The 20,354-nt window shown below is 46.3% G+C and overlaps 1 protein-coding gene across 1 annotated transcript in view; it reads right to left on the reverse strand.

Annotated features, from left to right (window-relative positions):
- The window catches only part of LOC117528620 (axin-2-like), a 510,972-nt gene that overhangs the window by 248,215 nt on the left and 242,403 nt on the right, over nucleotides 1-20,354 (reverse strand). The window contains exon 21 of the mRNA XM_034191241.1: nucleotides 7,833-8,063. Within this exon, the coding sequence (XP_034047132.1) occupies nucleotides 7,833-8,063 (231 nt within the window). The remainder of the gene's footprint in view (nucleotides 1-7,832; nucleotides 8,064-20,354) is intronic.

Consider the following 20,354-nt stretch of genomic DNA (forward strand, 5'->3'; position numbering starts at 1 on the left):
ACAATGCTGCAGACAGGTGGGAAGAAGGTGGAAAAAGGACAAACTACAGGGGCCTGTACTACGAAGCAGGGTTACTGGCTTATATGGGTAACTTCTGGAGTAAGTTAATGACGTATGGAATAACTTCCCGGTTAACCCGTACTACGAAGGGTGGATAGGTTTCGATCAAGGCATGCTGCCATGGCAACTTACGCTTTGCGCCAAACCTGCTCCGAGCAGGTTATGTTCCAGGATTAGCATGAGGTTTCCGCTTAACCACTCCCTTTATAAGTACCGTCCATCCACCTGCATCACTCCGAAGACAATGCCAGCCTACCTGGATGATCCATTTGATATTGGGGCACAAATTGTGGGGGCTCTCTCCGCAGGGCGAGGGTTTTTAAAGACCGCCGGAATCCGCTGACATACCCGGACGATATTCTCTATGAAAGATACAGATCCTCAGCCGAGGGAATTCGTTATCTTTGACAGCTGATCGGGCCAGACGTCTGTAACATCATCCATCGTACACTGTAAAAAAAGGCTGTTGTTTTTACAGGAGGACGCTGGCAGCTGTGGTCACCACTGTAAAAAATACAGCGGTTAAATGTACAAAAAAAAAAGAGCTCTTGTTTGTAGATGTAACAGTTCCTTTAATGTGAGTCAGCCGTGGTTCATTCACTGTAAATCCACATACATATTATGTCTGTAATGTTATCCACTGTGCTGCTGTATGTTTTACAGGAAGTCCCTGGTAATCACAGCTGTCAGCGTTTTGCTGTGAAAACAAGTCATTTTTTACAGTGTAACAATGCCCCGACGATCGAGCAGATAATGTGCCTTGCGCTTAGATATTCTGCCAGTGGACAATATATGTATTCCATCGGTGATGCTGAACATCTGAGCAAGAATACTGTATGTCGTATGATTCGCAAGGTAGTACTTGCTCTATCTAAACTGTTGGATGCATTTGGCGTTTTCCCTGGCCATTTTTCCGCAATGCAAATCAATGAAGGGTTTTATGCAATTGCGAGTAATTACTAATATCAAAATAGGTCTAATGCATGTCCATTAATTAGGCGAAGTGGGGCTTATCAAGCTATGAATATAAACCGTTTTGAAGGATGAAGGATGTTTTTACATTTCATCTTCACCTGCTGCCAGCCAGGTGCGTTTGGCACTGCTATTGCATCTGACATATTGACAGGATTAGGAATAGCAATCATACAGTCAAGGTAGCCTATTAAGGAAACATTAAATTAACCAAACATTTATTAGTAGGTCTATGGCCACTTCTGAATCGTGTTGCATCTGGGCATAATTAATGGAAGAGGGGCATTTTTCTACACGTCAGACATTCCACAGGTTAATCATCTGTAACAGATTTGGAGAACAATTACGCATTTACCCTATCAGCAATACGTTTCCAACAAGCCTGTCTTGCTTTATTGGCAGACGATGTGTTCGATTTCCCCCTTAACGTTAATTTAAATTCTTCGTAGCTCCGCATAATACAACCCCTGGCAAAAATTATGGAATCACCGGCCTCGGAGGATGTTCATTCAGTTGTTTAATTTTGTAGAAAAAAAGCAGATCACAGACATGACACAAAACTGAAGTCATTTCAAATGGCAACTTTCTGGCTTTAAGAAACACTACAAGAAATCAGGAAAACATTTTGTGGCAGTCAGTAACGGTTACTTTTTTAGACCAAGCAGAGGGAAAAAAATATGGAATCACTCAATTCTGAGGAAAAAATTATGGAATCATGAAAAACAAAAGAACGCTCCAACACATCACTAGTATTTTGTTGCACCACCTCTGGCTTTTATAACAGCTTGCAGTCTCTGAGGCATGGACTTAATGAGTGACAAACAGTACTGTTCATCAATCTGGCTCCAACTTTCTCTGATTGCTGTTGCCAGATCAGCTTTGCAGGTTGGAGCCTTGTCATGGACCATTTTCTTCAACTTCCACCAAAGATTTTCGATTGGATTAAGATCCGGACTATTTGCAGGCCATGACATTGACCCTATGTGTCTTTTTGCAAGGAATGTTTTCACAGTTTTTGCTCTATGGCAAGATGCATTATCATCTTGAGAAATGATTTCACTATCCCCAAACATCCTTTCAACTGATGGGATAAGAAAAGTGTCCAAAATATCAATGTAAACTTGTGCATTTATTGATGATGTAATGACAGCCATCTCCCCAGTGCCTTTACCTGACATGCAACCCCATATCAAAAATGACTGTGGAAATTTACATGTTCTCTTCAGGCAGTCATCTTTATAAATCTCATTGGAACGCCACCAAACAAAAGTTCCAGCATCATCACCTTGCCAAATGCACATTCGAGATTCATCGCTGAATATGACTTTCATCCTGTCATCCACAGTCCACGATTGCTTTTCCTTAGCCCATTGTAACCTTGTTTTTTTCTGTTTAGGTGTTAATGATAGCTTTCGTTTAGCTTTTCTGTATGTAAATCCCATTTCCTTTAGGCGGTTTCTTACAGTTTGGTCACAGACGTTGGCTCCAGTTTCCTCCCATTCGTTCCTCATTTGTTTTGTTGTGCATTTTCGATTTTTGAGACATATTGCTTTAAGTTTTCTGTCTTGACACTTTGATGTCTTCCTTGGTTTACCAGTATGTTTGCCTTTAACAACTTTCCCATGTTGTTTGTATTTGGTCCAGAGTTTAGACACAGCTGACTGTGAACAACCAACATCTTATGCAACATTGCATGATGATTTACCCTCTTTTAAGAGTTTGATAATCCTCTCCTTTGTTTCAATTGACATCTCTCGTGTTGGAGCCATGATTCATGTCAGTCCACTTGGTGCAACAGCTGTCCAAGGTGTGATCACTCCTTTTTAGATGCAGACTAACAAGCAGATCTGATTTGATGCAGGTGTTAGTTTTGGGGATGAAAATTTACAGGGTGATTCCATAATTTATTCCTCAGAATTGAGTGAGTCCATATTTTTTTCCCTCTGCTTGGTCTAAAAAAGTAACCGTTACTGACTGCCACAATTTTTTTTCCTGATTTCTTATAGTGTTTCTTAAAGCCAGAAAGTTGCCATTTGAAATTACTTTAGTTTTGTGTCATGTCTGTGATCTGCTTTTTTTCTACAAAATTAAACAATTGAATGAACATCCTCCGAGGCCGGTGATTCCATAATTATTGCCAGGGGTTGTAATCGTGCATTCTTCTCCGGTAAAGTCAGGTGACCGCGTCATCATTGAAAAAATGGTGACGTGTGCTGCAAAACGCCCCTTTATGTGAACGCGCACATACTCCACTTAGGTTAACACAGGTTCAACAAATCAACATCATATTCAGCGTCGTAGTACCGCTTACCACCACTTGAGGGAACCAGGTTTTGTCAGCACCGGTTTAAGAGGTTGACCCTGGGTTACATCTGAGCAAGTTAACCCTGCTTCGTAATACAGGCCCCAGGTGTCTTTTGGTATTCTGAGGGACAGTCTAACTGAGCTCAATATCTGCTGAGTATTATTTCCAGCAGTTATCATCCTAGAGTGTTGTTTCAGACTATAAACCCAGTTGTAAACCCATATATATACTTCTGTTTAATGGATGCTACAACCACGACCTGTGAGCAGTGTCTTCAGTTTATCACTGACAAAATCTCATCAGTGAGACAGAATGCTGATCATAAATGTAATGTTGAACTGTTGGTTACTCATGCACATTTTGCTGTGCTCGAGCAGTCTGAGCCCATCTCTCTTTCGTCCCTTCGTGAGGTAGCAAAACACAAAACCTAAAAGTCCTTCTTTAGATGTTGTTCCAGCTAAGGTGCTGAAACAGGTTTTTAATACTGTTGGTGTGGGTTTCCTAACTTTTATTAACTCTTGTCTTAGTTCAAGGTTTGTTCCAGCTGCTTTTAAACATACTGTGGGTCGACCCCTTCTTAAAAACCTAACCTCAACTTGTCAGTTTTATCCAATTTTAGACCTGTGTCACATCTGCCATTTCTCTCTAAGGTTTTAGAAAAGGTTGTATTTCATAAAGTTACATTGTTTGTTTGAAGACAATCACAGCCTGGAAAAATTCCAATCTGCATTTAGATCATGACACAGCACTGAGTCAGCACCTTTAAAAGGACATAATGGTATCACTGTGTCTGTGGATGCAAGGAATCCTACTGAGATGTTCTGTTACATCTCACAGCAGCCTTTGACACTGTGGATCACACACTACTTGTTTCCCAGTTAGAACATCTTGTTGGCCTTCATGGTACTGTACTTAAGTGATTTTTAATCGTATTTGACTGAGAGGAGCTTTTCCATTATGATTGGTGAAATCTCCTCATCAATTGCTCCTCTTTGTGTGGAGTGCCACAGGATTCTATTCTGGGTCCTATTCTATTTTCATTGTACATGTTGCTGTTGGGGTCAGTAATAGCCAAGCACAAGCTGTCCTGTCATTGTTCTGCAGATTATCTGCAAATCTAGCTGCCTATGAGGACTAATGGGAGAGATGCTTTGTCATCATTTTTTAATTGGCTGTCCCAAAATTTCCTTTACCTGAATGATGGTAAACAGAGACCATTGTGGTTGGACATTCTGGCATGCTGAATGCTGCACCAACAAACTTTGGTATTCAGGGTAATTATTTAAAACCAGCTGTCAAGAATTTGGTAGTGATATTTGACAGATATTTGAGGTTCAATCAACAGATAAACTCTGTTGTCAAAGCAAGTTTGTTCCAGCGTTTTCGACCTTCTGGCTAAAAGTAAAGCACTTTCTCAGTAGACGTGATCTTGAGATAGCCATTCATGCTTTCATCAGCTCCAGACTTGATTACTGTAATGCACTTTATTGCTGTTGTTAACCAGTCTTCTCATGCACCCCTCAACTTGTGCAAAATGCTTCTGCTCATCTTTGAAAGAGCACTTCCAGACATGAGCATATTACACCTGTACTTTATTTTAAATTTGAACTCTCCGCACTTACAGTAGGACATTACGGGCATCTGGTCAACTTTACTTAGATGGTCCGAGGTCAAAATACAAACTCTGGGGTGATCGTGCTTTTGCAGTAGCTGAACCCAGACTATGGAACAAGTTACCTCCTGATTTATGTGCTATTTCTGACTCAGCACTTATTAAATCAAGGATCAAGACTTATTTAAACTGGCTTATTTAAAATAGCCTTTTTATAGACTGTAAAGAGCTTTGTGACTCTGTGAACAGTTCTGTATTATTATACTTTTACTTATTTGTTTTTGTTATTGCTACTTAAGCCCCGTTTACACATAGACGGTTTTGTCGGCGGGTAGTACGTAGACCGAAGTTCGCGGTAGTTCCGGCTGTTTTCGCAGTGGAAAGGGGCAGAGCATTTTGCTGGCGTTTTGACCGCCATACTAGCTGCAAATACGCGGATAAAACGCCACTAAATCCACCGAATAAAGCAGCGTTTTGATGCCGTAGCATCCGGCACATGTCAGGCAACGGGGGTTAATACCCAGTTCTATCCTTTACAATTGCAGGTTAAGACACACGTGAGAACGGCGGTGTTCTGCTGCCGCCAATAATGCCCTGTGTACTGCTGGTTTTATCCAGGCAAATCTTGCGTTACTCCAGGAACTTTTGCATATAGGCACCGCTCCCAGAGTATAATAGGCTGAAGCAGCAGGAATACATGCCTCTGTCACTGCAGGGGGAGGGAGATTATCCTCAGTCTTTTATTCTCCTTCCTTTTCACCCTCCACCACAGGCCTCCCCTCTGCTTCTGAACCAGACCTCTTGCTAAGTCCTTGCCGCTGCCAATTTTCTTTTAGGAGGCATACTGGAGCTTCTCTGCAAAAATATCTGGAGCTGGCCACGAGTGAGAGGCCTGCATGCAGCGCGCTAGGGTTTTTATACTGACCGCCACCTATCGGCCGTTTGGAATGCCGTTAACCGGGAGGTGCCGTTTAGAATAGCGTACTGTCCGCTAGTGCCGCCGTTTTGTCTGCCTCTGTCGCCGGTTAAAACACCCTTGAGGACGCTGATGTGGGCTCTATCGACGTTTTACACACCGTTGATTAAGAATACAACGCCGGCCGCCAATTACGGCGGAGTAAACTGCGGCACTACAGGAAGGGGCAGGATGAAACGGCGATTAAAAAGTATCAAACGCCGTTGTTCGCGTTGTCTCCGTCGTCACACAAATTTTCTGGGAGCGCTCCCGGAATTATTCAACATGTTGAATAATTTTTTCGACGATTCCCGGTAAAGCCAGAACTAAGCCACGCCCCCTAGTGCCGGCGTTAACAATGGCGTTTGATCCTTAAGACGGCCTAAAACTCTTCCGGGACGCTTCCAGGAGCTCTTACCGTCTATGTGTAAACGGGGCTTTACTGTTTAAGCATATATAAAAACAAGAGTGCTCTGCAAGCGCAATATCCCCGCTGGCAAATGCCGCTTTGGTACAAGTGCTTGCTACATTCTGATATTTCAAGGTATGTGATAGTTGATTTCAGAAAGCTCATGAAACTGACAGTCTAAATTTGGTATTCAAGGGCCATAACACTAGTAAAATGTGCCCAATTCATACAATATGATAATATGCGTATTACCAACCTATAATAAAGACTTGTACCAAGTTTCACAAAATTCCTTCTAAAAATGTTAGAGGAGTTGATTTCAGAATACAGACACTCACTAATGAAACTGATGGAGTCAAGACTTGTTAATCAAGGGCCATAACTCTAGTAAAATCGACCCAACACAAATGATATGATAATATGCATATTGCCAACCTATAACAAGGACTTGTACCACGTTTCATGAAATTCCTCCTAAAAATATGAGAGGAGTTGATTTCAGAACACTGATGAAGTCTAGATTAGTTAATCAAGGACCTTAACACTGGTAAAATGACTCGAACAATATGATAGTATGCGTATTACCAACCTATAACAAGGACTTGTACCATGCTTCACAAAATGCTTCCTAAAAATGTGACAGGAGTTCATTTCAGAATGCTTATATCCTTTTTGGGACAGACAGACGAACAGAAATCGCCACAACATAATCCCGCTTCAGGCCTTCGGACAGCTAAGGAAAGAAGTAGTGAGAGAAGGCAAAAAGTGCTACAAAAAGAGAAATAACAGCCATCAAATATCAACAAATACTGGAAATACAGTGCTTTCTTCAAATGAGGAAGAACATGTAATAAGCCGGCTATTTTCCTTCAAGCCCATTCCCTTTATTGCTCCTTTCTCTGCGCACCATATGGAGTGAAAATGGCCATCTGGGTGCTTTGGAGGTCCCTGCATTCCGAGGCTAATGCTGCACAGCTGGCGTAGAATGATGTCTAATGAAAAATGCTCTCTTTGATGGGTCCTGCAGACGGATTAGGTTCTGATCAACACCACCTTATGTCAGCTTCCTGCTAAACCAGCTCAAGATTACATGCAATTTCCCAGCCACAGGTGTGGTTACTGCAGTGGCAACGAGTGCAAAGTACAAGGGAGGACAGAAAGTAATCCAGGAAGATTTATTTAAGAATTGTGATTGTCCATCAACAACTGACCCTTTAATCTAATACTCTCACTATTGCACATATCAAAGTAGTTTATTCCATAATGTTTAGTGGGTTAAACAAGAAGCATCTCATCAAATACTGACACCTTCATTGCTTATTGGATGCTGAATAATCTCTAGTGAGGAGATGTAAGTGAGGAGGCCTTACGTCAAGCAAGAAACTTGACATTTACTTACGTATCAGAGTACTAATCCCTACAGACTGACAATACCTCATATAAAGTATGTTATTACCCAAAAAAAAGAGAAAGAAAGAACAAGGCAGCAAGAATAGTTTCCTTCAGGCCTTTTACGCACCTTCTCCAGAACAGCATCCTTGTCTTGTTGGTGTTTTCTCTCAGCCTCACTGCGGATGCACTCCATGTCAGTGCGGAGTCGGTCCAGTGATGCCTCCTTATCTAAAGCAGCCCTTTGCTTTTCCTCCTCCCGGAGTAATGTCATCTCGGCGAGCTGCTCCTTACGTTGGACATGAGCTGCTTGTAGTTCCTCACGTAGACTTGATAATTGGGCTTCTAAATCAGAAAACCTCTGCAAAGAGAGAGAGAGAGAGGATTTTATTATCACCCAGAATTAATGTGCTGAGGATGGCTTGTGGTTTAAATAATGTGCAGATTTTAACACTAACATACAGATTTTAAATGTCATTCCCATTAGTAGAGAGCAAAAGTCCAAATAACTTTAACAATTTATCGTTCCAGGTCAGGTCAGGTCAGATCTGGGAGTGTGCACGAGGGGCTGAGCTTCAAGGCATCCACCACAATATGAAACTGCCTGGGACCTGGACAGCAACCACACAGGCAGACAACTGGCCCATCCCCACTCTCAAAATTACTAATTATTTACCACAGCAAAATGAAACAATGATGTCCCCTGGGCATTCTGCAGCCGGAGGGGCCCTCAACATTAAACCACTTGCGTGCTGAAACGATGCTCAGAGAAACATATCACATGGCCAAAATCTTGTAGCTGATGTTCTCTCTCAATATGAGTAATACTCCTCATCTGAGTCTCCTTAAGTAACCTTTTGTTTGACCCAAGGATACTCCAAAGAGACCTTATCATTACTGACACATATGTGCCAAAAAAAAAAAAAAAAAAATGATATCGGCAGATAAAGCAATTAACTCTAGAGTTGGGGTTTTAAAAAAGAAATTCCATTTAAGCGTTGAATAACAGTTGAGGTAAATCGCTCTTTTTATATATAGAGATGATTATGCGTCTCAGTGTGTGCGAGTACATGTGTATGTAATGTTTATGGAATCTACAAATTTGGTTGGCTGTTGGCTTGGGTCACTGGGCACTATGTAAAATAGTTTCTTTGGGCATTTCACAGAATCTTCCTATTTCTTAATCTATTTACTCTTTAATCCACAGGCAGCCATACTGTAGCTATAAATATCTTGGCAGTGCTTACGTCCCGGCCAACCCATAAATGGGTAAACCGGTAGAAAGTGGCAAGACCCCTGCATGAACTAGGAAGGTCAAATAAAGTCTGAACACGCCCCATCTCAGCATACCAAACAAGCTAAAGCTAACAGGCTAACCTTGGTTCAGGTGTTTTACTAAAGCATATTTTTGGGGACACGGCAGTTGTTTCCAGCCATGCATTAACTGGACCTATTGTGAATAAAGCTAGGATAGCTGCTAAAAGTGCTAATGCCGCTAAAATACAAATTAAAATTACCATGAACATTTCACTTGATGGAGATACTTCAGAACCTCCATGACAAGTAAAAAATCAAGGACCGAGACATCGCCCCGTATGGTGGAGCCGGGGCACCACCCTGGAGCCAGGCCTGGGGTTGGGGCTCGCGCGCAAGCGCCTGGTGGTCGGGCCTTAGCCCATGGGGCCCGGCCGGGCTCAGCCCGAAAGAGAGACGTGGGCCCGCCCTCCTGTGGGTTCACCACCTGCAGAGGGGGCCATGGGGGTCGGGTGAGGAGAGGATTGGGTGGCGGTCGAGGGCGGGTGGCCCGGCGGCCCGGTCCATGCTCACAGCCCCTGGCTGTTGGGACGTGGAATGTCACCTCGCTGGGGGGGAAGGAGCCTGAGCTTGTGCGGGAGGTTGAGAGATACCAACTAGAGATAGTCGGGCTCACCTCCACGCACAAATTGGGCTCTGGTACCCAACTCCTGGAGAGGGGCTGGATGCTTCATTTTTCTGGCGTTGCCCACGGGGAGAGGCGGAGAGCTGGGGTCGCACTGCTTATTGCTCCCCAGCTCAGTCACCATGTGTTGGAGTTCACTCTGGTGAACGAGAGGGTCGCGTCCCTACGCCTTCGGATCGGGGACAGGTCTGTCACCATTGTCTCGGCCTACAGGCCGAGCAGCAGTGCAGAATACCCGACCTTCCTGGAGTCCCTGGGAGGGGTACTAGATAGCTCTCCGACTGGGGACTCCATTGTTCTCCTGGGGATTTCAAGGCCCACGTGGGCGGTGACAGTGAACCTAGAGGGGGGTGATCTGGAAGCACGGCATCCCTGATAAGAACCCGAGTAGTGTTCAGTTGTTGGACTTCTGTGCTACTCACAGTTTGTCCATCACGAACACCATGTTCGAGCACAAGGGTGTCCATAAGTGCACGTGGCACCAGGACACCCTGAGCCGGAGGTCGATGATCGACTTTGTAGTCGTATCATCTGACCTTCAATCCACGTGACTCGGACACTCGAGTGAAGAGAGGGGCAGAGCTGTTGACCGATCACCACCTGGTGGTGAGTTGGATCCGCTGGGAGGGGAGGAAGCGGGTCAGACCTGGCAGGCCCAAACGTATGGTGAGGGTCTGCTGGGAACGACTGGCGGAACCCTCTGTCAGCGAGGTCTTCAACTCCCACCTCCGGGAGAGCTTCTCCCAGATCCCAGGGGAGGTTGGAGACATGGAGTCCGAGTGGACCATGTTCTCCACCTCCACTGTTGATGCGGCCGCTCGTAGCTGTGGTCGCAAGGTCTCTGGTGCCTGTCACGGTGGCAATCCCTGAATCCGGTGGTGGACACCGGAAGTAAGGGATGCCGTCAAGCTGAAGGAGTCCTACTTATCTTTGTTGGTAGGTGGGACCCCAGAGGCAGCTGACAGGTACCGGCAGGCCAAGCGTGCCGCAACCCGTGCCGTCGCAGAGGCAAAAAATCGGGTCTGGGAGGACTTCGGGGAGGCCATGGAGGAGGACTATCGATCGGCCTCGAAGAGATTCTGGCAAACCGTCCGACGCCTTAGGAGGCGGAAGCAGCTCTCCACCAGCACTGTTTACGGTGCGGGTGGGGAGCTGTTGACCCTGACTGGGGATGGTGTCGGGCAGTGGAAGGAGTACTTCGAGGATCTCCTCAATCCCATCGTCACGTCTTCTGAAGAGGAAGCACAGACTGGAGACTCAGAGGCGGACTCATCCATTACCCAGGCCGAAGTCACCGAGGTGGTTAGAAAGCTCCTCTGTGGCAAGTCTCCTGGGGTGGATAAAATCCGTCCTGAGTACCTTAAGTCTCTGGATGTTGTGGGACTGTCTTGGCTGACACACCTCTGCAACATCGCGTGGCAATCGGGGACAGTGCCTCTGGATTGGCAGACCGGGGTGGTGGTCCCTTTGTTTAAGAAGGGGGACCGGAGGGTGTGTTCCAACTATAGGGGGATCACACTCCTCAGCCTCCCCGGTAAGGTCTATTCCAGAGTACTGGAGAGAAGAATTTGACCGATGGTTGAACCTCGGATTCAGGAGGAGCAGTGTGGTTTTCGTCCTGGTCGCGGCACACTGGACCAGCTCTACACGCTCATCGGGTGCTTGAGGGTTCATGGGAGTTCGCCCAACCAGTCCACATGTGTTTTGTGGATCTGGAGAAGGCGTTCGACCGTGTCCCTCAGGGCACCCTGTGGGGAGTGCTCCAGGAGTACGGGGTCCTTTGCTAAGGGCTATCCGGTCCCTGTACGACCGCAGCAGGAGCTTGGTTCGCATTGCCGGTAGTAAGTCAAACCTGTTTCCAGTGCATGTTGGCCTCCACCAGGGCTGTCCTTTGTCACCGGTTCTGTTCATATTTTTATGGACAGAATTTCGAGGCGCAGCCAGGGTGTAGAGGGGGTCTGGTTTGGAACCACAGAATTTCGTCTCTGCTGTTTGCGGACGATGTGGTTCTGTTGGCTTCGTCAAATCAGGACCTTCAGCGTGCACTGGGGCGGTTTGCAGCCGAGTGTGAAGCGTCCGGGATGAAAATCAGCACCTCCAAATCCGAGGCCATGGTTCTCGACCGGAAAAAGGTGCTTTGCCCTCTTCAGGTCGGTGGAGTGTCCTTGCCTCAAGTGGAGGAGTTTAAGTATCTCGGGGTCTTGTTCACGACTGAGGGAAGGATGGAGAGTGAGATCGATAGACGGATCGGTGCAGCATCTGCAGTGATGCGGTCGTTGTATCAGACCGTCGTGGTGAAGAGAGACCTGAGTAGGGGGGCAAAGCTCTGGATTTACCGATCGATCTACGTTCCGATCCTCACCTATGCTCATGAGATTTGGCTCATGACCGAAAGAACGAGATCGCGAGTACAAGCGGCCGAGATGAGTTTCCTCCGCAGCATGGCTGGGCGCTCCCTTAGAGATAGGGTGAGGAGCTCGGTCACTCGGGAGGAGCTCGGAGTCGAGCCGCTGCTCCTCCACGTCGAAAGGAGTCAGTTGAGGTGGCTCGGGCATCTTTTCCGGATGTCCCCTGGACGCCTCGCTGGAGAGGTGTTCCAGGCACGTCCCATTGGAAGGAGGCCCCGGGGAACACCCAGGACACACTGGAGGGACTACATCTCTCGGCTGGCTTGGGAATGCCTTGGGGTTCCCCTGGAGGAGCTGGGGGAGGTGTGTGTGGATCGGGAGGTCTGGGCTGCTTTGCTTGAGCTGCTGCCCCCGCGACCCGACTACGGATGAAGTGGAAGAAAATGGATCGATGGATGGATGGAGATACTGCAACTTTCCAGGTAGTCTTCATTTTTGATAGGCTGAGGGTAGGGCTTATCAGGAATGGCGGACAGAAACGTCTGGACACAATTGCAGGACTCAACAACGTAGCTATGGTTCGTAAAGGCGTTTACTGAAGGATTCAGTGGGGTCCAGGACACAGCAAGGCAGTCCAAAACAAGCAAACAGATCAAAACATCAGGCTTAAGGCATGGTCAATACAAACAGGCAGGTGGTTGAAACACAATGTGGTAGCAGGACTTGGAGACATGGAACACAGGGCTGGAAGCGAAGGCACAAGGCGCAATGATCTGGTGAAGGGGTAGTGCCACCAGTGGGACATAAATACACCCAGGTGATGAAATGTAGATTAGAAACAGGTGTATGGAAAGATCCAGAACTGAGTTTGGCCCAAGCCGAGTGCAACGACCACCACAAAGGACCAAGAGACACAGACAAGAGAGATAGGGACAGAAAAAGAGCAGGCAGGAAAAACCCATCACGAGGAAAACCATAAAACCTAAACTAAGCATGACATAACACAGAGCACAGGTACAAAGCATGACAGGACACCCCCCAAGGGCCGGCCCAGGGGAATCAGGGTGCCAAGCGTTAAAAGTCTGTGATAAGTTCCAGGTCCAGAATGAAGCGAAAGGGGATCCAGGACTGTTCCTCAGGCCCATACCCTTCCCAGTCCAGCAGGTACTGCACCCACCTCCCACGCTGATGAGATCCCAGGAGGTGCTAAACAGAGAACACCAGCCCACCACCCACAGACCGGGTAGGCGAGGGAACGGCCGGAGGTCATAAAGGGTGCCACGTCAGCCATGTAAAGCTGGACAGGCTTCACATGGCTGACGTGGAAGGTGGGGTGTATCTTCATAGACCTGGGCAAAAGTAGACGGACTGAAACAGGGTTAATCACTTTAGAGATGGGGAACGGACCAACGAACCTGGGAGTGAGCTTCCTGGGGAGTCCACGGATGGGCAGTGGAGAGCCAGACTTTCTGACCCGGGACGTAGGCTGGAGCGGAAGACCTCTTCCTATCCGCTGCGGTTTTATAGGTGATCGCCAAATGCTGCAGAGCCCGACAAGCCCACTCCCAGGTTCGTCGGTAGCAAAGGATGAGGGACAAGGCAGAAGGCACCCGAGAGTTTAAGTCTGTGGGAGGAAACAAAGATGGCTGAAATCCATGTGACACATGAAATGGGGAGTAACCTGTGGATGCAGATGGTAAGCAGTTATGCGCTAGCTCAATCCACACTAACTGTGGGGCCCAGGTGGCCGGATGCTCAGAAGCTAGGATACGCAGGCCCTTTTCCAACTCTTGATTAACTCTTTCAGTTTGTCCGTTAGCTTGTGGGTGATGTCCCGAGGTTAGGCTGGAGGTGACCCCCAGCAGACGACAGAACTCCTTCCAGAATTGAGAGACAAATTGAGGCCCTCGATCAGAGACTATGTCCTGTGGGATACCATGCAATCTGAAAACGTTAGTCAACAAAATGTCAGCAGTTTCTTTGGCGGTAGGTAGTTTTGGCAAGGGTACAAAATGGGCCATTTTAGAGAGACAGTCAACAACCATTAATATTACGGTGTTCCCTTTAGAGGGCGGAAGGCCTGTGACAAAGACAATGGTAATATGAGACCAAGGTCTTGTTGCAATGGACAAAAGCAGTAATTTACCAGATGGTGAGTGAGTGGAGGATTTATGCATAGCAGAGGTCTGGCATGCCTTGACGTAATCGGTGATATCGGAAAGCAGGCAAGGCCACCAAACCTCTCCTGAACAATGCGCGTAGTATTCTTGATGCCTGGGTGGCAGGCAAACCAGCTATCGTGTCCCCAGCGTATAACTTCCCCTCTTAGAGATGCAGGTACAAACAGTTTCCACTTAGGGCACCCTGGAGGAACGGGTACGTCACGTACGGCAAGAACAAACCTTAGACTCAATGTCCCAGGTGATGGCAGAGACAAAACAAGACTCAGGAAGGACTGTACTAGGCTCAGACGAAGCAAGAGAAGGATCTCCTTGTCGGGAGAGTGCATCCGGTTTGCCATTTTTGTATCCATGGTGGTATGACAGTACAAAATTAAAACAGCTAAAGAAAATAGCCCAACGAGCCTGCCTGAAATTTAACCATTTAGCTGAGCGTAAATACTCAAAATTATTGTGATCAGTCCATACCAAGAATGGCACTTGTGTTCTCTCAAGCCAATGGCGCCACTCCTCCAGGGCCACTTTAACCGCCAACAGTTCTCGGCCACCTATGCTATAATGACGTTCTGCAGGAGATAATTTTTTTTGGACAAATAAGCGCATGGGTGTAATTTCTTGTCAGACGGGTCAAATTGAGATAGGATCGCTCCAACACCTATGTCGGAAGCGTCAACCTCGACCACAAACTGTTGAGTGTGGTCACGAAGGAGTAGTACGGGGGCTGCTGTAAAGCGATTCTTTAGGACTTGAAAGGCCTAATCATACTCAGGAGTCCAATTAAAGACTGCAGGACGGAACACACCCCTCACAACACCTTTTCTCTTTGCTTCCATCCGCCAGGTGTTATCGGGCCTTCAAAGCCCACACCACAAGGCTAAAAACAGCTTCTTTCCTAGAGCCATCAAAGAAATGAACAGACATGCCCAAGCTCCGGTCAGAACAAGTGCATTACTCTAATTAGAACAAGGGAGGACATGTGCAATATTTGTTTTCAACAATTTTAATTTTTTAGAAATATTTATTAGGGCTGAAACTATTAGTCGTGTAACTCGAAAAAATTCAAATACAAAAAATGTTGAGGCAAATTCTGTGCCTCGAAGCTTCGTTTAAGTTGTAGTACATGTGCCAGGCCTGTGTGTGGTGTTGTAACATCCCCAGAAAAAAAACCAGAAGAAGACTAGAGCATAACAGCTAATCAAATTAGCAATGATAGCTACAGCTTTCCGACATGACACACAGAGTAAAAAAAAGCCTTTTAAGAGAAGAGGGTCCCATGCTAATCATATGAATAGACTGACTGCGCATTTAAAGTGAAGCAGTGTGTTTGTCTATTTTTAAAAAACACCCACGGTCCACTCGACGTGGGGAGTGACTATTGACCCGGCGGCCGGCTGCTGTTTCTCTCTGCTCAGTGCGGAGTCACAACTGCGTCCCTGGCTACACTGACAAACAGTAGAAGTCCAGTCTTTCTTCTGTGTTTCGCTTTTTTAATTTGCACTTTTTTTGGGCAACACACAACACTTCACAACACAGTAAGTAAAAAAACTGAATGCAAGGCTTGCATGTTAACCTACAGCTGAAATGCATTTGCAGAGAAAGAGGGATATAAAAAAAAAATCACGCAGGGACCCAGTCCACCAACCTTTATTAAAAAAAAAAAAAACTTAGAAATGGGTTAAACAACGTACTAGGACCGGACAGGGCTTGACCTGACTAACATGAAAAGTGGGGTAGACACGCATGGAGCGGGGAAGGCGGAGACGGATGGAAACAGGATTAATGATCTTAGACACCACAAAGGGCCCAATGAACGGGGAGTCAGTTTACTAGGAACCCCCGAAGGGTCAAGTGACCTTAAGCCCGAGGGCGTATGGCACGGCTAACCTCCTATGATCTGCGGCGGTCTTATAGACTGCGGATGAGCATAACAGAGCGCGCCTAGCCTGCTTGGATCGGAGGGCGTGTCACCCGGGTCCCCCTGACAGGATAAGGCATCAGGTTTTCCGTTTTTTGAGCCTGGTCGATAGGACAGCGAAAAATTTAAATAATTGAAGAATATTGCCCACCTCTAGCCTGTTGGGAATTAAGGCATTGGCTAAACATAAGTACTCGAGATTTTTGTGGTCGGTATAGACTAAGAACGGTATCTGTGCCCCCTCAACCAGTGCCACCACTCCTCTAAGGCCACTTTTACCACCAACACTTTGCGGCCGCCGATGCCATAATTCTGTTCTGCCGGAGACAGTTTCTTAGACAAGAAGGCGCATGGGTGGAACCTGCCATCTGAGGAATTTCTCTGAAAGAGAACTGCTCTAATGGAATTTACAGTAAAAGTTTGCAAACCCTAAAAACTGTTGGACTTCTTTAAGTGATACGGGAATGGGCCAATCCCGCACTGCCACCACCTTCTCTGGATCCATCCTTATTTCTACCTTAGATATAACAAAGCCCAAAAAGGAAACCATGTATTTGTGAAATTCACACTTCTCCGCTTTCACAAAGAGCTCATTTTGCAGAAGGGTTTGTAAAACAGTACGTGTGTGACACTTATGCTTAGATCAATCTGGGGAAAAAAATGAGGATGTCATCCAGATATATGAAGACAAATTTATTCAGGTATTCAAGTTAGCACGTTGTTCACTAAATTTTGGAAAACGGCTGGTGCGTTTGTGAGACCAAAGGCATGACCAAGTATTCATAATGGCCGGATGGGGCACTAAAGGCTGTTTTCCACTCATCTCCCTGTCTGATCTGGACCAAATGATATGCATTACATAAGTCAAGCTTAGAAAAAAAAAAAGGCTCCCTCCAACAACTCAAACGCAGAGGCGGCAGCGGATAAAGATTCTTTATGGTGACGTCATTAAGACCACGGTAATCAATACAGGGACGGAGTGTCTTATCCTTCATTTCAACAAAGAAGAACGCCGGCCCTGCAGGTGAGGATGAAGGACGAATTAAACCTGCTGCCAGGGACTCCCGAATGTATTCGTTCATCGCGTGGCGTTCAGGTGCCGATAGAGAAAACAGTTTTCCTTGGGTGGGCTTGCCCCGGGGAGAAGCTCAATGGCACAGTCATATTCGCAATGAGGAGGTAATGACTTGGCTCTCACTTTACTAAATATGGCAGCTAGGTCGTGGTGACACTCTGGTACCTCATCAAGATACGGATTCAAACCTTGCGGAGTACGTTCAGGTCTTAATAGACATGAATAATTACAGGCTGGGCTCCAGGATGTGATTTCGCCCTTAATCCAATCAGAATTCAGACCGTGTCGTTGTAGCCAGGGGTGCCCCAAGATTAACGACTGTGTCATATAGTCCAAAACATGGAAACTGATTGATTCAGAATGTGTATGGGAAATCAGTAATTTGACAGACGGTGTGTGATGAGTAATTTGGCCCAGGATGAGGCCATCCACAGCACGTACCACCAGAGGGCGCAAGATCTTATACAATTTCAGATGGAGGTACCTGGCGAGAGAAGAAAGAATCAGATTGGCATCAGAACCAGAATTAATAAAAGCCAAAACGGTAATGGAAGTGTGGTCAGACATTAATTTGGCTGGGATTACATTTTGTGTTGAAACAGGGGAGATGGAATTAAGACTCACACGCAATTCTGCCCTTGACCGCACGGTGGCACCCCTGGCCTGACAATCGGCTATCATGTGCCCAGCTTGTCCACAGTACAAACAGAGGTTGTCCACTCGGCAGTGCTGTCGCTCGGCTGGAGTCAAGCGTATGCGCCCGAGCTGCATCGGTTCCTCTGTGCTGTGCTGAGATGGCTCTGGCCGGGCATGAGTGGAGGAGGCGGAGCGGCCAGGAGGTGTGTTGGACTGGTAGTCAGGATGCCGGCTCCCACAGCAAGGACGGTCTTGTAGGTGATGGTCCGTGCGGATGGTGAGTGCGATCAGATCGCCCAACTTTTCTGGCAAGTCTATGGCCACAAGCTGATCTTGAATCTCTGCTGACAGTCCCTGGAACAATATGTCAAGGAGTGCAGCTGGGTTCCATTCACTCTTTGCTGCCAGGACACGGAAATCGACTGCGTAATCTGTGACACAGCGGCTGCCCTACTTCAGCTTCATAAGGGATCAAGCTGCTTCATGTCCCGGGGCTGTGTGTTGGAATACTTGCTCGAGGGCTCTTGTGAATGCCGGGAGTGACGCACAGGCGGGTGATTGTCGTCCCCACTCGGCCGTGGCCCAGGCAGATGATCAACCGGACAGGTGAGTGATGATGTATGCTATTTTTGATCTGTCAGACGGGAACATGGATGCCATTAGTTCAAAGTGGGTGATGAAGGGTCTGACGTCCCCGTAGTCGCCTGAAAAGCGTTCAGGACATGACAACTGATTGCAGATGACAGGCGCTGGTATGGAACCGGCGAGACAGCTGGCAGCCCCGGTGGTATGCTTGGATTGCTGGTGGCTGTGTCCGACATAGCCTAAAGATCGAGCCTGGACAGCAGTTGACTCATCTGATCACTGACTGATGCCATAAACGTGTCTTGGTGGGTGACGAGCTCGCTAAACCCAGAGCTTAGCATACTGAGCTTGTCCTCTTGCTGTGCGAGCTGCTGGCTGTGGTGGCGTACCGCCAGGTGAAACGGGTCTAAGCCTGCTGTTGGAAAAAACGGGCAAGAGGCCGAGAACACACTGAAGCAGGTAGATCTAGAAAACACGAGAATGAGAGCTGGTATGAAGGCACAGGGCGCAACAAACTGGCAAAGAACCAACACAACCCGTGAGCCAATAAAGCCCCAGGTTGCAATCGGCAGATTACAGCCAGGTGTGTGGAGAGAGAGACCCCAGCAATAAAAATCCCACAAGAACAGAATACACAGAAAAATAATACAAAAGCAAAATGAGAATAAAAACAAACCAAAAACCCCACAACCGACCGGACAAACCGGCAGGCTCTGACACTTTTTATCCCTAATTACTCGATTAATCGCCAGAATAATCAATAGAATACTCTTACTAAAATAATGGATAGCTGCAGCCCTAATATTTATTAATGTTGGATTGATTTTTTTTTTTTAGCTATTTAAAGGTGTTATTATAGTTAGGTATTTTGAATGTCAATTGATGTTTTAGAGGGACATGATGCAGTATGGGACATGTGCGCCATGGGACATGTGCAATATGTGACACAGACAATGTGGGATTAGTGCAATATGAGTTATGTTTGTTGGGGACAGTGCAATATGAGACAAATGTCTAACAGGAATGGTGTAATTTATAGGTCTCTAAGCTCGCCTCACCCCCCACCCCCCCAAAAAAAATCTCCTGAAGTTCTTAATATCGATTTCAAGTATGTGTGTGGATAAGTTATGTGTGAGGGTGGGCATTATTTTTTGAGGATGCACAAGCAAATTTCATTGTGCAGATTTGCTATGCAATGACAACAATGGTGATTCTAATTCTGAAGTAAACAATTTGCACATTGTACTTGCACCTGTGCCATTCTGAGCACACTTGATCCTGTCACATCTCTGAAGTGAAGCAGACCACCTCAGAACACTCAGAGCTGTGAGTATGTTTCTCCATGTAAAACTAGAGCTGCATGCAGGAGGTGAATCTGGCATAAAACTTGTGTGGACCTGTACTGGATGCAATGTGGCAATGCTGTGGTGTCTTGGGTCATAAGTATATTTCTCCATGTGTTATTATAATTCTCCATGTGATATGGCTCATTCTTCCACACTGTAAGTATTCTTGGTAATTTAACTTGGATGTTTGTTTCATGGAGTTTAACATCTTGTTTGACCCAGCTATCTTAGCTAATTATAGGCCAATCTCCAACCTTCCTTTTCTCTCAAAATTCTTGAAAGGGTAGTTGTAAACAGCTAACTGATCATCTGCAGAGGAATGGTCTATTTGAAGAGTTTCAGTCAGGTTTTAGAATTCATCATAGTACAGAAACAGCATTAGTGAAGGTTACAAATGATCTTCTTATGGCCTCAGACAGTGGACTCATCTCTGTGCTTGTTCTGTTAGACCTCAGTGCTGCTTTTGATACTGTTGACCATAAACTTTTATTACAGAGATTAGAGCATGCCATAGGTATTAAAGGCACTGCGCTGCGGTGGTTTGAATCATATTTGTCTAATAGATTACAATTTGTTCATGTAAATGGGGATCTTCTTCACAGACTAAAGTTAATTATGGAGTTCCACA

The sequence above is a fragment of the Thalassophryne amazonica genome, chromosome 16 (genome assembly GCF_902500255.1).
Source record: "Thalassophryne amazonica chromosome 16, fThaAma1.1, whole genome shotgun sequence".
NCBI classification, from domain to species: Eukaryota; Metazoa; Chordata; class Actinopteri; order Batrachoidiformes; family Batrachoididae; genus Thalassophryne; species Thalassophryne amazonica.